The following is a 16,638-nucleotide window of genomic DNA, read 5'->3' on the forward strand; positions in this document are numbered from 1 at the left end:
TCAAGATAACACTGATATGTTTTCTCATGGTCCTTGTCTGCATCACCAAGTAACCAGAATTGTGTATGTTAAAAAGGCGAATGTCATTTTACAAGTAGAGTATTTTTGTAGGAAACTATTTTAAATCCTAATGATTTTATAAACCCAACGCGGAACTCACATGATTGTTTTGTATATGTAAATTTAATACACATAACATCCCTAAACAGAGAAGCATGATTGTATAAATCTGGTACTGGCTTAACAAGGATCCTTCAAGATAACACTGATATGTTTTCTTATGGTCCTTGTCTCCATCACCAAGTAACCAGAACTATGTATGTATAAAAAGCTAATTAGATTTTACAAGTAGAGTATTTTTGTAGGGAACTATTTTAAACATTTTCCTGATGATTTTATAAACCCAACACGGAACTCACATGATTGTTTTGTATTATGTAAATTTAATGCGAATGTAATTTTACAAGTAGAGTATTTTTGTAGGAAACTATTTTAAATCCTAATGATTTTGCAAACCCAACGCAGAACTTACATGATTGTTTTGTATATGTAAATTTAATACACATAACATGCCTAAACAGAGAAGCATGATTGTATAAATCTGTTACTGGCTTAACAAGGATCCTTCAAGATAACACTGGTATGTTTTCTCATGGTCCTTGTCTCCATCACCAAGTAAACAGAATTGTGTATGTAAAAACCTAATGTGTTTTTATATGTAGAATAATTTACATAATTGCTTAACTACAAGTTTACAGTGTTAAAACAGATAGAGACAATGTATAAATATGGTACTTCCTTAACAGGAATCATACAAGATAAAAGGTATATGTTTTCCAATGGTCCATGTCTATATCACCAAATAAGTATATACTACATCAAATGGTACACTTTTCATGTTAAGTCAAATATTTAAAGTTTAAATGAGCACACAATTCCCTCATGTGTGCTGAAGTACACTGGCACAATATCTGTGTGTACTGAGTAATTTGTCATACACTTTATGTACACATGGTCAATTAATGTTCCTTTTTCTGTTGTTGCTTCCTTAACTTGTTGAATAAAACCCCTATCTGCCATAAAAGAGCACATAGAATTAGACTTTAATGCATCATTATTAAAGTCTCCCACAAGTACAATGTTATTTGAAATTGAAGGCAGCTGATCAATTAACTTGCCCATATTTTCTTTAAAACTACACAAGGGGTATGTTTGTGGTCTATAAATAACACCAAGTAAAATATCATTTTCAGGAAAGTGTGTCAACATGCATTCTAAATTAAGATTTGGAATTGTTATAATGGTATTTGACACTCCACATGTTGTATAAACTCCAACTCCACCATGTTGTTGTAGTTTCAAATCATTGAAAGGAGGACATTTACTTGTGTATGCAACACAACGAGGAACACCAACAAAGTTGTAGTTTTCTAAATGTACACTTTCAGGCAGATAGTGTTCTGGCAGCCATGTTTCTGTTACAGCAATACATGTTGGTTGTAACTGTTGAATAGACACATTTAAATCCTCTTTATGGCAACGCAAACTCTGTACATTCAGTATAAACACAGAAAAGAAACTATCTAATGCTGTCACCAATGATTCATCATGTGACATAAAAGATGGCATTTCTTGAAGAGCTTCACAAATCTTATCATTACAGAAAATGGCCTTTTCACTAAAGTCTTTAATGATTAACCCTGTTAAAGTTCTTACCCGACTTAGAGCTACATAAGCTTGACCAGGTGCAAAAACCTTTTTTAAACTAACAACAGCAGAATCGACCGTTAAACCCTGAACTTTATGTACTGTGCATGCCCAAGCTAGTTTTAATGGAAACTGCCGGCGAAAACCACCTTTTGTACAAACGTTTTCCTCTTCTACATATATAGGTGTAGAATGTAACACTTTTGCTGCCTCAAATGAACATTGTTTTTGTCTTTTCAATCCCACATGACTATCATCAAACTGAACGTAGATAGTTTGAGGTAACTTATCTTTAGATGAACGTACGATATGAGTAACTACACCACAAACACCATTAACTAATCCATCTTCAACATCTATATTTTTCATTAACATAACACGTGCATCTATGCCTAAAAGTAACTTTTCTGGTAAACATGTGTTATGCACCTTTACGTGATGACCAGCCATTAATTCTATTTTGCCTGTTTTTTTACTTCGTGCATAATCCTCTGCCTCTATAGTGTCAATTTCCGGGCATGTTTTTATTACCTGTTTCAAGTTGTGCATATGAACTTGATCATTTGTAGCAAAAATGTGCAAAGATGCATTATCTTCCTCAACCTTGTCACAGCTTGATAACATGGTTAAATCATCTTTGCTTAGTTCTGTTGTTTTGCTTCTTTGCCTTAACCTGTTTAACATTTCAGCAAATAAACTGTCCTTTTGTCTAACAACCTGTGTTAATTCAACAACACTAAAACAACTCCATAAACTAATTTCAGGTACATCCACATACAATGGTTTTCCTTTTACAGGAGGCAATTGAAAAAAGTCCCCGACAGCAATTACACTCACATTACCAAAAGCAGACAAATCTCCACTCTGTTTAATTTGACGTAATCTTCCATGTATATATGCCAATAATTTATGATCAACCATAGATATTTCGTCTATGATTAGTATTTGAAGACCATGGAATTTTGCTCGCAATGAATTTAGTTTGTCCTCACCCAATGGTGTGTATGGCAACTTTACATTTGTGCCAATGCTAAATGTGTTGTGAATTGTTGCAGCCTTTAAATTGTATGCTGCAATGCCTGTTGGTGCAGTTAAAGCAACACAAATGTCGTCTGGATTCAAAGAAATTTGAGACAATAGTCTTGAAGACTCATATTTTATGGCTTTAATTAAATGACTTTTGCCTGTTCCTGCACCACCTGTAATAAACAAATGAAATGGTTTTGTGTTTTCTCCTCTAATTTTACCCAAACACCACTGCCTGATTTTATTAAAAACAGCCATCTGGGTTTTGTTTAAGGAGCGAATTATGCTTAACCCATCAACACGACTCAAACTATTTTCTTTTTTGTGTAACTGTGTAACTTGTGCAACTGTCTCGTTTTTATCTGTCAAATCTGGAATACTTTCATTATCATCTTCTTCTTCTTGGACAATCTCACGCCTAACCTGTTTACATTCTAAATGATCAACTTGCTGCTCAGGACAAAGTGAACACCATGCACTTTCTAATATGCCCTCAGTATTAACAGTATTTTGTGCGGTCTCCAACACGTCTGCATCCTTTTCGTATAATGCTCTGTTTTTATTCACTACATTTTGAACCATTTCAACTAATCCATTACCTAAACAAATGTCACCTTCTTTATAAAAATGTTCATAAGTAGTATAACCCTCTGGTTTTAGTTGCGTATCTACACGATAAGGAAAAAACAACTGCAGTAAACTTTGGTAAAACTTTTCTGGATTCTTAGTCACTGAAAATCGTGCATAACGAACAACTGCAGGCTGAGTACGTGTTCTTTTAACAATAAAACCAAGATTATTATCTAATGCAATTTCCTTGGGAGACTGACCTTTAGATGTAATACGATACTCAGACGCAAATGTGGCTAAGCACATATCGTCAAAAACACTCTGACGTGGTCTATTCTTGTAACGATCGACCAAACTTGTCATCCACATCTCTTCACTTTTTAAAGTTTGTGACTGCAACTTGTTCTGTATAACACTCAATGGTAAACTCATATGAACCGCATCATCACCTGTGGGAATAAACTGAACATTTCTGGAACACTCCTTTAAATGCATATTTGTCAACCTATACACTGCCTCTTGTGAGCTAATCTCCCGGTTATGCAAATACACCCCACCTAATTTTTTCAAAGCTTGTTTGGCATCGACATTACCCTGGGTTGTAGCTTCCCGTTGAGCATTAGCTAATAATAAACCCATTTCCCTTTCAGATTTTGAAATGTAGGAAATTATATAAACAATACATGCATAAGCATCAGTTACATACTGAATATCCATATTGGCATTCCAGCACAAAAGAGCAAATTTATTATATTGATTAACCCACACTTCATTTAATTGCCGTTTCAACACAACATGTGTGGTATTATTTACACACCTCTATGCCATCTCAAATAATTCCTGATTTATTCCAACACCTTCAAACAAATTTTCTACAGACTTGAACTTCTCTTCTAAAACAGCTGTTTTAACTGCTGACGTTATTTTCTGAGCATAATCCGCCTTCATTTGGTTATTTTCGCATGTACTTTTACCAGATCCTTCTTTATCAGACTCATCTTCAACTTTTCTTCGACAAATAAAAGTTCTGCTTGTTGGTGGTTTAGGAAAGTTAAAACGACAAACTGTATTTTTCTTTTTACATGTTTTTGAATGGTGTTTACTGTGAAGTTGTACTGATGTAACAATATTGTGCAATTCCTCATTTTCACTAGAAACCTCACATGTGACATATTTGTCAACAAACTCAACAACTTCTTCATCAGAATTTTTATCTATCTGTGGGGCATTTTTAATCCAAAACAAACAATGAACATGGGGAGAACCACGCTGCTGAAATTCAACCCTGTAAAAATAATCTACAATTTCACCTATAGGTTGAACAGGAGACATAAGAACTTCTCTCAAAAAACAATGCCACCTAAAATCAAACATGCGAGCTGCAGTAACAGGATTTCGACGCAAAAGCTCACATTTATCAGCCCATTCCAGTTGTTCTAAAGTTTCATGTCTTCCTTGTTGCTTTAAAATGCTTGACATCAAAGATGTCCATCTCATGTCAGCAGATGAAAATGAACAAAACCAAGTAGGAATGCCTAACTGTCTCACCATTGCAAACAAATCTTTTTGCACGCCTTGCCAAAAAGATGGAGTGCCACGGATTGGCTTCAAAAACCTATATCCTTCATCATAATTTAGTACTTGTCTTAAAGAGTCTGTGTCTTTAAACATTTCACTTCGAATAGACTTATTACATCCTTTCCCTTTTCTCAATGCTATAGATACGGTAGACTTTACCAACACAGTCTCACACCCTATTCGTCACATACTGCCGTTTGGTCATGACCCCCTCACGTTCATAGCCGACGTTGAGGGTACCCCCTATTCGTCGCTTGAAAACGTAGAGGGTCGTCCTATCGATTTGAATGCAAACCCCTCATCTTGCGCAATATGGTTTTAGGCGATTGATTTTATGCTGCAAATGTGCATTTTTCACAAGCGTGCGGCGCATAAACGGTTACAATCATTATTGATGCGGTGACCAAACATTTTCGTGGGGCGGAAACCCTTGTCTGAACCGGTGTATCACGACTTTTCTCTCTCTCTTTTATATATATTTGGTCTACAATAAAATGACATATTTACAGGGCTGTATTTGCTGTATGTTTAAAACATGCCTTAATTTACGTAGGATTTTATTATTTTCGATCACGCACAGTTGGTCATTCCCCCTCACGTCTATAAGCTGACGTTGAGGGTACCCCCCAATTCGTCGCTTGACAACGTAGAAGGGTCGTCCGATATTTGAATCCAAATCCTTCATCTTTGGATTTTGACGAAATGGGGGTATTCATGCCTGCGTTGCAAAGTATGTTTTAGGCGATTGATTTTATGGTTCAAATGTGTTTTTGCAGTAGCGTGCGGCTCTTTTCATTTGTGCGCTGACTATACATTTTCGTGGGGCAGAAACCCGTCTGAAGCGGAATAACGACTCTCTTTTTACATATTTTTGGTCTACATTAAAATGACATGTTTACAGGACTGTATTTGCTGTATGTTTAATTAAGGTAGGATATTTTATTATTTTCGATAGAAGTAATTTTCGTGCCTGCACCACGTTTTTTTTGTCCTATTATTTTTTCGTGTTTTAAGCACGAATTTAATCTAATGTATTGCAATAGTATATACCCGGGAGCTTTATTGTTTTACTTTATTTGTCATTAATTGATTACACTTTAAGCGCTACTCAACATTTAATCAGGAGATGTTTATCCTTTTTTATTTGTTTAATATTCTGCATGATGATCGCCTTTGTAAACCATCGTCAGCTGTACATAATTGTTAATTTACGAGACTGCAGAGTTTTGCTACTGCAATCGTTTCCAAATGTTGCCGTTTTTTTTTTTTGAGAAATATTGATTTTTTTTATCGGTTTCGTGTGTCAAATACAAGATACTACAGTACCCATGAGCCTTATCGACATCTACTATGGTGAAGGCACCAGCTAAAACTACAACTACATGTGGGCCCGCTGCAGATCACAATATTTTCTCAACACATGAACACTAACGTGTGCTTGATAATTCAACAATACGATGTTATGGCCATTAATTTTGATTGTTTCTACTTTGATTGTAAAAAAGAAATAAGTCAGTTTCGGACGCCTGCATTTCCCAGAATCCTCTCTGCTTCCGTTGCTATGGATTCTGAGCCAGTCCTCTTTGCTATTGGGTGATTTCTTCTTCGGTACTCGTGACAGGGATTCTCTCATTACTCGAAAATGACTGTCCAGGTAAGTCACGATGCTTTCGTTTAAAGTTCACTATTTGTTTAAATGTTATAATTCACGCTTTTCTTTTGGCATTAGGCTGACATTGCCATACCCGTACGAAAATTAACCATGTTTTTGTGGTAAAAGTGTAGTAAATATGGTTTGTGTATCGATTATTTGCAAAATGGTTTTACTAAACCAAACATGGTTTAACTTTTTTTTTCAAATTCATGGTTATTTCTTAACTGTAGTAAAACAATGGTTAATTTTCGCAAGGGAAGTCTAACGTTACGTGTTAGAGAATTAAAGTCCCATTAATAAGCTAACGTTAACCTAGTTTAAGTTATCAACCTTTAGGGTAACTTAACGTGGTCATTGCTTTATTGTGTGAGCTTAATATAGTCTAAAGTTTTAATATTTGTCTTATAATATTTGTAAGAAAATAGGAATCCCCACTATTGGGGTACACTATTTAAGCCTTATATTAGAGTTAATTTACACTACATAATAAACATTTTCTGTTCTCCCTGCAGATCCTGTCAATCGAATCACCTGTTACAACTTAGATTTAACGTTGCTTATTTTATAAACCCAAAGGCACTTTTAAGAGCCATCCATCTTCTCTTTCTTTATCATTTTCTGTCTATTTCTTGCAACCTATCTCTACATACTGCATTTGTTGTACCTGTCTGTCCAGCTGTGTGTTTGTCCTTCTGTCTTTGTCTGCTTTGCAATGGCCAACAGATATACCCCTCACAAACAGGATCCCCACTACCAAGAGGGGAGGCGCATGGCTCTTGAGCTGAACCATGACCACATTCTAGCTGAAGCCAAGGTTAGAGTTTTTATTTACCTGTTAGTTTATACTTAAACATAATGGATGTGGGACAACTTAAAATAAAAATGATAAATATGGAAAAGAGATGAGTGTTGACGATTTCATACGGTATATTGTAATAGCAACTTATTTAGCAAGTAACATCCTATAATGCTCTGTGGCATGTTTAAATAAGGTAATATATTTTGGAAAAGAGAGGTTTCATCCCCTGAGTTTCAGAGACTTGGAGAATCTATGCCAAAGCTCATTTAAGTTATTCAATACTTACACTATGCTGTTTCCTTTTAGTTGTTTCATGTCTTTCACGTCCTGTACCTTTATTAGTCTTACAAGAAATATTCACTTCAACACACAGAGAGCAGCTGTGGAGACGAAACGTTTATGCCCAAGAAGAGACCCTTCACAGACCTCTAAAAGGATCTTTGTTGGCTGGGGCATGCCGAGTCCTTGGGAGGCAAGGAGGGGTGACGTCAAGCCTCAGCTACAGGGTATATCTGAATTATTTCAGATTTGTAGGAATTGAAATGTAAATGGTGGACCAAATCAAATTACGGAATAACATTATAATTGTATTTGAGTATTAACAGTTTAAAACATTTCAATATGACAAAACACATAAAAAATAGAGTATAACACTTAAGTATACTATCATGTCAAGTACTTCGTTATGTCTTTACCAAATGCTTAACAGAAATACATCTGATTTCATAAACAGTTCTGTATATAAGTTGAAAAAGATCATGTATGTAGTGATAGCCTAACCTGTTCTGTGTACTGTTGCAGTCACTTTTACAGGTTGAGTGCTTCCTGTCATCCAGTGTGGAGATTTCACCTAACTGTACCCTCAGCAAAACTAAATCCTCAGGAGGAATTTGGTAAATCGCATTGATTAATTTGACTTTAATATTATTACGTCAATAATATTAAACTTTAATTACTTAAAGTATGCTTGCTAAGAATTAATGCACAGTGCCCTGCTTTATGGTTTAAGATGCATGTTTTTGGGGGGACTTGGATAACCAGATAAAAACACATTTAAGAGAAAAGTAAATCTAGGACCTTTTTGCTGAGGTGATAGTGCTAAACATTGAGCCACTATGCAATCCTATACAAAATAATCAAACCTAGAATCCAACTAAATTTTGAATAGTTTGGTTTAGTGTATTATTTTTTATATGAGTTATTCACCTAAAATAATGTTAATTTATTTTTCTCCCTAGATGCAGAGAGTGGTTCTGTGGGGACCGTGATGTATTACGTCACAAAAAACAGCCACTCCCCAATAGGGAATGTGTAATTTAATAGGTTTTTTGAATCCATCCGTCCAACCAAATGCATCATTAAAGGGGAAGATGGATATTGCAGTCAACACAAGGTATGTTCTCAAAAAAACATTCACAATGTGCAGAATGAACTAACTGTTATAAAATATAGTATGCAGTAAATGTTTTTTTTTCAAGGGTGTTTTGACTTGCATCAGCCACTATATGTCTGTAAAACATGCAAACAGCAAAGGATCCCAGACCTGAAAGACCTTCTGAGGAGTGGATATTGGCCAGCTTCAATAAACAACACCACACTTTACACACTGGACCTCCTGATCTCCTTTCAAGAACTCAAGGTCATCTCTCCAAGATTCTCCAGACAAGCCTTCGCAAAGCTGCTGGAGCATTGCACGAAGTGTGGAAGAAGAGTAAGCGAAATGTTATCATTTTATTCAAAACTCCATAAGCAGACAATATCACAATTACTATTTCATTCTATATATCTTCCAGTCTGGATATATCAACGGCGATGCACTGCAACGCAGCTTCTTGGAGTTTTCATACGCTTCATTTGAAGCAGACCAGCTCTGCTCCTTTCACCTGCCCAGCCTGAACGTTAGAATTGTTGGCTGCTTCAGCAGATGGAAACAGAAAGCTATATCGCTTTTGCCCAAACAGAAGGTGGTCTTTATTCCAGTATATTTATTGGTTTATTTATTTACTTTAATTGATGGATTTCCTATTTTTCTTTCTTAGCTCTGGTGATCCTGTTTTTTGTTTTCTTTTTTGAGGTGCTTTTTGTGGCTGAAGACAGTGCGGTGTCTAGATTTGTCAACACCATACAAAAAGCACTGAAAATGCAATTTTAATCATAACTTGACAAAATAGTTGTTACACAAAAAAATCTTGTTCGGAGTTGATTTCTACTTTTGCCTACCAAGTACTCCTAAATCAAATTAGGAATAAATGCCATATACTGTATTGTATGACACCATCACTTTCATTTGATTTGTTGTGTTTGTTGTGTGTTTCATAGACTGTGGCTTGCAAATATTGGCCATACTTGAAGAAAGTTGCTAGTGTCCTTCCTGATCTTCAGGAGCTGACCTCAATGAAACATTTCCTTAATGTCATGCATGCTTGAGCCACGCTACAACGTGTGAGGTATGTATAATATTTTTGCTTCATATGTACATGTGTAATGTACATTCATAAGAAATAGAAGTTAATGGCTTGACTACACTATTTAGATTATTTTTGGCATAACCATTTCTTGTACAGGTTGTAAAAGCCCTTTGAGGACAAATGTGATATTGGGCTATATAAATAAAATTTATTTGAATTGAATTAGTCTTGAATTCTTAAATTAGTCTTCCACCATTTATTTTCCCAGATTAAATGAAGTGGTAGGAACCAGGAAGGAACAGGGACAACCACCGGTGAGTGGAGCAAGTGAACAGCTACCTTTCACGTTGTGCCCGTACAACCAAATATATGTCCGAAGCAGGTGATCAGAGTGTTTGTAATATTTTTGCATACTTTTTTATATTGAGCATCATATCCTCATTATTTTCTTTCAACAGCACGGGTGGACATGCTTAAATTGCATGCAATGGGCTGGAACCATAAAAAAGTATCTCTCTACATCAGGCACTTTCCACAATATATGTGAAAGTAAGTTTTTATTTTTTTATTTTTTTTATAAATGTTTTTGTGTGTCTTTTAGTTGTTGTGTGCATTTTGCCGGTTGTTAATTGTACAACAATCCTGATTATTGAATAACACTGTTCAGCAGACATCCAGCACGAGACTGCAAGGCTAGCAGAACTAAAAACAAAGCTACATTGCACAGATAAAGTGGCGTCACAATGGCTTTCTGATGTGAAAGAATGGGCAGCTCGTGGGAAGCGAGACCAATGTTCTTCCCACTACTATGTGAAATTTTTAGTTTGATATTAAACAAGTGCCAAAGATGGTAGGCTTGTCACCTATTTCTTAACCTCCTAAGACCTGGTGTGTCCACATACATGGACATCACATTTTTTGTTGTTTGCATCATAATACTTTATTCTGTGTAACTGGAACCTGGTACACAAACGTGAACAATTACACTGCTTCATTTTCAAAAAAAAAATTTTTGGTTAATATATTTATTGGTTTTTCCTAACCCCAAATAGCTGGAAGAAATCTAAAATGCAAGCCAAACCAAAGCTCGGGTCTTAGGAGGTTAAACAGTTGGTGACATCTCCTGCCACCAAAAACAAGCCAACTTCATCTCACCATCAGATGTTATTGCACATTTATGTTGTGTTTGTTTATTATAGTTTCTTTGCAGGAACCATACATATCAAGTTCAGTAAAGTTGTTTAAACTATTAAAATGACTTTTATATACAAATTTATCCTCTGAAATGTTTGTGTGTTGTTTAAACGGTGAATTTGCTTTCATTATCACTTCTACAGAGACATCAGAAACATCTCATATCAGTCAAGGCACCACACACAGAGAACTTCAGCAGTCATTTGAGGGGCTTTATCTTAGTGTGATGCTGCGCAAGCAAACTCTCTACCGTCAGAATGGTATAACTATTATAATTTAATAGCTTGATAAATTCAAGCTAATGTATGCATCCTACTTTCCAACAACAATTACATGGAATTAGCATTTAATTCTGAATTCTGTTCTTGAAATGTCTAGTCTGTAGGATTTATGTAGCTGTAACATTTTAGCTTCCTCCCCTAAATGGATCTTTCAGTTACCTCTTTGTCAATCTAAATTGTAATTTTCACTTAAAATTCAATTGCTGCTTTCCCTTTTGCTTGTAACATTTTTTCTTGGTAAACAGTTCACAAACCCCTGTAAATGTCTTTCTAGACAGCAGCAAGCTTCGCCACCGCCGTCGAAGAAAGCTGGCAGAGGACAAAAAGCTCCTTCTTCAGGAGATGCAGAAATACAATGATCTTGTACTAGACTCTGCCACAAACATTGACCTAGCTGTGGTGGAGCATTCCCTCACTGGAGAGAGAAGTGTGTCTCAGATATGGCCATGGGACCTTCATGGCAGTGGTATGTCAAGAACTTATTTACAGTTTTGCTTTATAGAGTATTCTGAACAAAAGCATGCAAAATAGTCAGTGTTAAAATATTCATTTAATTTATTGGTGTTTGCTTATTATGTATCAGTTTGTAAAAAGTATCCATAATGCTATTATGCAACATTGTCTCAAATTAACATCTAACTGTTATTGATTCTTAGCAAACATTTCAGTCAAGAAACGATTGCATGACCAAGTGATGTTGACAATGCGACTGCAAGAGGAAAGAGGCATTGTGGTGTTAGAGATGGCAGAACACTGCACATGGTTGCAGAGCCTGGCAGTGGCTCTCAAGCACAAGATGGCTGAGGAGGGTAAGTTAAAAAAATATCCTGTCAATTCAAAGTATGAATAAAGAAGTCACCCTCAGTCTCCGAACTTGGATGGAGTAGAACGGTTATTGCTCTGTTTACCATGGTCATTTGGCTTGTTCATAATAAAATAGGCATTATAGTTGTTCACAACAAATACGGCTTTGCTAGACTGTGATTTAGGTAGTACTAGTTTAACACAGGACAGAGTTAAATATTTAACACAATGCCAGTTTCTTTAACTCACAAAAGTGTTAAAGGGGTCATATTATGACATGTTTTATTGTGTAAAAGAAATGTTTGGTGTCCCCAGAATGCATATGTGAAGTTTTAGCTTAAAATACCCCACAGATAATTTATTTCTAGCATGTTAAAATTGCCACTTTGTAAGTGCGAGCAAAAACATGCCATTTTGGAGTGTGTGCTTTAAAGGAAACAGCCAACATCTAAACCTGAGTTAAGAAAATAACACATAACACAGAAATGGTGATAGAGAGAATAAAGTAAAAGATTGCAGATCTTCATCATTGTTACTTTTTAACACGCTTTAAGATTGGGACTATATATATATATATAGCCCAGCAGTGTTTGTTTAACCAGGGTTCAAGGACAACGAACACAAAAAGTTTATAAAAGTTCATTACAGTTAAAATCGAAGCATTAAAAATGAGTTTAGATAATTTAGTTTCACTAAATGATGGGCGACCAGCCCAAACGGAAGACTGAAATGTGTGGGTGGACTGTAATTGCATCTCTAACTGTACGACGCTATAGAAAAAGAGTAGCGGACAGTCGAATACATTCTCTGGAATCCTTTTCCACCTTCTGATTGGTTGCCGCCGAATGTTTTCTCTGACTTCCGGCCACATTAACGCTCTCGTCGGTGGCGGTGTGATCGCATAGTAAGGAAACTGGTATTATTAACTCTGTCAATTAACTCCAACTCTGAACAACAATTTACTCTGAATATGTTAAATTTACTCTTTAGGTGTTCAATTCAACTCGGAAATGTTTAACACTGAAATTTTTACTTTCCAATTTTGCTGTGTACTTAAGCACAACTATATTGAAGAAGAAAACTGTTAACCAAAAGGACCTATCAGACATTGGCTGAAAAACAAAATGCTTTTTTCTGCTTTTGGTCTTTCTGCATTAAATTACCTCAGTGATCCATCATGTTGCCTCGGTTTATATAGAATCATCTAGCCGGGTACCATTGCAACAATGCACAGAAAGATGACAGCCATTCTTGTATGTAGATTTGAATGGGTGAATTTTTTTTACTCTATTGAAGTTCTTTGGCCTCAAAAAGCAAAATTAATATCAAGTTAGTTTGTCTTTAATGTAATCTCTTTTGTATTTTAGACAAGGGAAATGAAGGACTTTGCTGTCTCTTAAGAAGAAGATCGTCAGTGGTGACAGAAGGGTTACAAGTCGTCCTTCAACAATACAAGACTCCATTAGGTCTTGAGGCCTCTGTCCTTCTACATGTTGAAGAAGAAGATCAAAGTGACCTCAGCAGTCCAGATACCAGCGAGGATGAAAACATAATTTAGGTATTTTATTTATTTATTTATTTATTTGTATGTATGTTTGTTCTCAAAAATTGACCAGAGGCTATTCCATCAAAGTGGATAAAGGAAAAGATTTTTGATATGTCTCACTAATTTAAGTGGGAGTTCTGTTCCATTACTGTGGCTTAAGCCCAGTTCAGATCAAAGATTCACAACAAGACAAAGCTGTTTTAAAAGTTACAGGGGGAAGTTGCAGCAACATGAACTGGCTCATCTCAGCTCTACTCAAGCCAGCTAATGGGGTTGCTGCAACACAGCTTGTCAATTTGCCAGCTGCTGGTTTTAGGTTTCAACACATAGTCAGCTTGTAACAGATTCAACTGGTCAAGTCACTATTCAACTAAGTCAACTATTGGCTGGTTCAAGTTTTGGACGAAAGAAAGTGGGGAACAATTAGTTTATTTGTTTGAGGAACAGCCGTGTCTGTTTGCCTAAAAACGTAAAATGTACTTAACTCTTCAGGGCACCTTATGTGCACGAGCACAATGCATACCTATTCTGGCTTGGTTAAAGTCAACATGGACTTGTTATTGCTATATTACACTGACTTTCACTGTAGGCTCAAGCCATTTCACTGACAATGTTAATTTAAGCAAGGCTTTTTCAAGTGAGCACAGCTTTCCTTAGCTGCATTGATGGAATATCCCCATTACTATTACATTAAATCACATTTTTGTGTAATTAATAATGCTTTACACACCTAAAACAGCTGAACTTAACCTTCTTTTCCTACCTCTTGCTTTCCCAGATAGAACCTGCACAAAGGACTGCGTTTAAGGAAATGGACTTGGCATATATTTGTGTAGTGTTAGTATGCTAACTACATTAAAATCTGTATGCATCCTATATTGTTAAAATGTTCAACCTGTGTCTAGATTATCAAGCATGTTACTTAGCATGTTGATGCTCAAATATGCACAAACATCTCAATATAGGTGCAACAATCGTATGATATTATCAGATGTAATAATTGAACTGATGTTATATTTGGCTAGTGTATTCATAATTTGTGTATTTAAAGTTGCTAATGGGCATTGTTAGCCACATCACAAACTCAATGTTAAAACACTGCTTATTGTGCCTTATTGTGTTTATGTACTTACATTGGTGCAGTAATATAGCTGTAATGCAGTAAGGTCATTGTTGGTGTGTTTTACAATGGCTTTGAACAGAGCTCAACCAATCAGAATAATCATTGATAATAAAGTAAAAGTTTTATAACGGGTAAGTTGATATGAAATATTGTAAGCACATTCATCAGGATGACTTTGCTGACCTTGTGACCTTTATTACCACATTTAGGCCAAAATGTGAAAACTCTACTTGATTGAGTGTATTATAGGATATAACCGTTGTGCACCATTGAAGATAAACATCATAAATTCTTTCTTAAAGATGGATAATTTGTTGGCAATGTGTCTGTCAATGTGTCTGTCACTATCAGTTCTGTTCTTATAAGCACATTGTACATTAAGCACTATAGTATGCAAAAGAAAAATACACTACATTTATATTTTATGATTACACTTATATTATTACTACATTTGATAGATAACTTTATTCCCTGTTCTGCTGGTGGTTTTCAAGTGAACTTCACAGTCTAGTGTTATTAAATTCAGCCTTATGGCTTGATTGACAAATTTGCATTTCATGTATTTTCACTGATTTTATTGTGAAAGACAAAAAATAAAGTGTTTCTAAACATGAGCATATTATGTTTTTACTTGTTCGTACATTTTTAGTTAAAAACAAAATGTGATTATGCGTATTTATATGGGCAATCTTGGTTAATTTGACAACAGACTGCATTATACAATAAATGCATTGCTTTAAAGCAGGGGTGGGCATTCCTGGTCCTGGAAGGCTGCTGTCCTGCAAAGTTTAGCGCCAACCTTAATCAAACCTTTGATTGCAGCCTTTGATTAGGGTTTTCAGGTGTGTTTGATTAAGGTTGGAGCTAAACTTTGCAGGACAGTAGCCCTCCAGGACCAGGAATGCCCACCCCTGCTTTAAAGCATTGGTCTCCAACAAGGTTGCCCTGTGAATTGTATGCCAAAGCACACTCTACTAATAGCCTTAATTTAATTTTATTTATTAAACTGGACTATTTATTTATTACATATTTTTATATTAGCTTGGCTTTTTTATGTATGTTAACATTTTAAACAATTAAAAAGCATCAACAAGTAAAATAAAATAAAAATAATCAAGTAAAATAAACGTTTTTAGTAGACTATTTAAAAAAAAAGTGGCCCTGCAGAATTGTTTTATCCATTGTGGTAGCCCTTGCTCACAAAAAGGTTGGAGACCCATGCTTTAAGGCAGGGGTCAACAATCCTGCTCCCGAAGGGTCGGTGTCTCTCCAGAGTTTAGCACCAACCCTAATCAAACACACCTGAAGGGCTGGAGCTAAACTCTGCAGAGACACCGACCCTCCAGGAGCAAGATTGGTGACCCTTCCTCTAAGGCAGTGGTTCTCAATCCTGGTCCTGGAGCCCCACTGCTCTGCACATTTTGTATGTCTCCCTTGTTTAACACAGCTGATTCAAATCATCAGCTCATTAGCAGAGACCCCATTGTCCATCAGATAAGAGAGACATACAAAATGTGCAGAGCAGTGGGGCTCCAGGACAAGGATTGAGAACCACTGCTCTAAGGCATATATTTTACTTATCTTCAAACCGCTTGCTTTTGCTTATTTTTGATGATGTAATGATTTTGTATTAGTATTTATACATTAACTGCAGGTATTTTGTCATTTTTAGGGAAATTAGTGATGTGGTAGGTAGTGGTTAGACCTTGGAGTGTTCTAGCAGTGGTAGAGCTCAAACTAGATCAGTAGGACCCACAGCTCTGCATATTTTGTATGTTTTCCTTAACTGACACACCCAGAACCCAGATCTGTTCATGGATCTCTCCCTTAATGAGCTGATGATCTAAATCAGATAAGGGAGACATGCAAAATGTGCAGAGCAGTGGATCACCTGTGAACAGTTTCAGATCATCAGCTCATTAAGGGAGAGATCCATAAACAGAAATTG

The 16,638-nt window shown here is 36.0% G+C and overlaps 2 protein-coding genes across 4 annotated transcripts in view; one reads left to right on the forward strand and one right to left on the reverse strand.

Moving 5' to 3' along the window:
- Positions 1 to 912: 912 nt before the first annotated feature.
- Positions 913 to 16,638, reverse strand: part of LOC141365380 (uncharacterized) — a 29,900-nt gene continuing 14,174 nt past the window's right edge. The window contains 1 exon segment of the mRNA XM_073869813.1: positions 913 to 5,049. Coding sequence (XP_073725914.1) covers positions 913 to 5,049 — 4,137 coding nt within the window.
- LOC141364596 (uncharacterized) lies at positions 5,768 to 15,304 on the forward strand. Of its 3 annotated transcripts, XM_073869128.1 has the most exons (15): positions 5,768 to 6,535; positions 7,048 to 7,349; positions 7,708 to 7,840; positions 8,136 to 8,227; positions 8,573 to 8,727; positions 8,813 to 9,045; positions 9,128 to 9,298; positions 9,654 to 9,781; positions 10,011 to 10,124; positions 10,201 to 10,291; positions 11,080 to 11,196; positions 11,492 to 11,683; positions 11,874 to 12,026; positions 13,389 to 13,579; positions 14,346 to 15,304. In XM_073869128.1, exons 10-14 carry the CDS (start codon positions 10,225 to 10,227, stop codon positions 13,577 to 13,579), a joined length of 720 nt encoding a protein of 239 aa, XP_073725229.1. In that variant the 5' UTR covers positions 5,768 to 6,535; positions 7,048 to 7,349; positions 7,708 to 7,840; positions 8,136 to 8,227; positions 8,573 to 8,727; positions 8,813 to 9,045; positions 9,128 to 9,298; positions 9,654 to 9,781; positions 10,011 to 10,124; positions 10,201 to 10,224; the 3' UTR covers positions 14,346 to 15,304. The 3 variants fall into 3 exon arrangements, with proteins under 3 accessions (XP_073725229.1, XP_073725231.1, XP_073725230.1); XM_073869130.1 differs by lacking the exon at positions 5,768 to 6,535 and having other exon boundaries at positions 6,547 to 7,349; positions 11,051 to 11,196; XM_073869129.1 differs by lacking the exon at positions 5,768 to 6,535 and having other exon boundaries at positions 6,547 to 7,349; positions 10,011 to 10,056.

Source organism: Misgurnus anguillicaudatus, chromosome 1, assembly GCF_027580225.2.
Source record: "Misgurnus anguillicaudatus chromosome 1, ASM2758022v2, whole genome shotgun sequence".
Lineage (NCBI taxonomy): Eukaryota > Metazoa > Chordata > Actinopteri > Cypriniformes > Cobitidae > Misgurnus > Misgurnus anguillicaudatus.

Bases quoted from the DNA above. Each gene is read 5' to 3' on its own strand.
- LOC141364596 (XM_073869128.1), top strand. From the start codon at position 10,225: ATGCAATGGGCTGGAACCATAAAAAAGTATCTCTCTACATCAGGCACT. The intron at 11,197-11,491 runs GTATAACTATTA...ATGTCTTTCTAG, and splicing joins AACTCTCTACCGTCAGAATG to ACAGCAGCAAGCTTCGCCAC. The intron at 12,027-13,388 runs GTAAGTTAAAAA...TTTGTATTTTAG, and splicing joins GCACAAGATGGCTGAGGAGG to ACAAGGGAAATGAAGGACTT.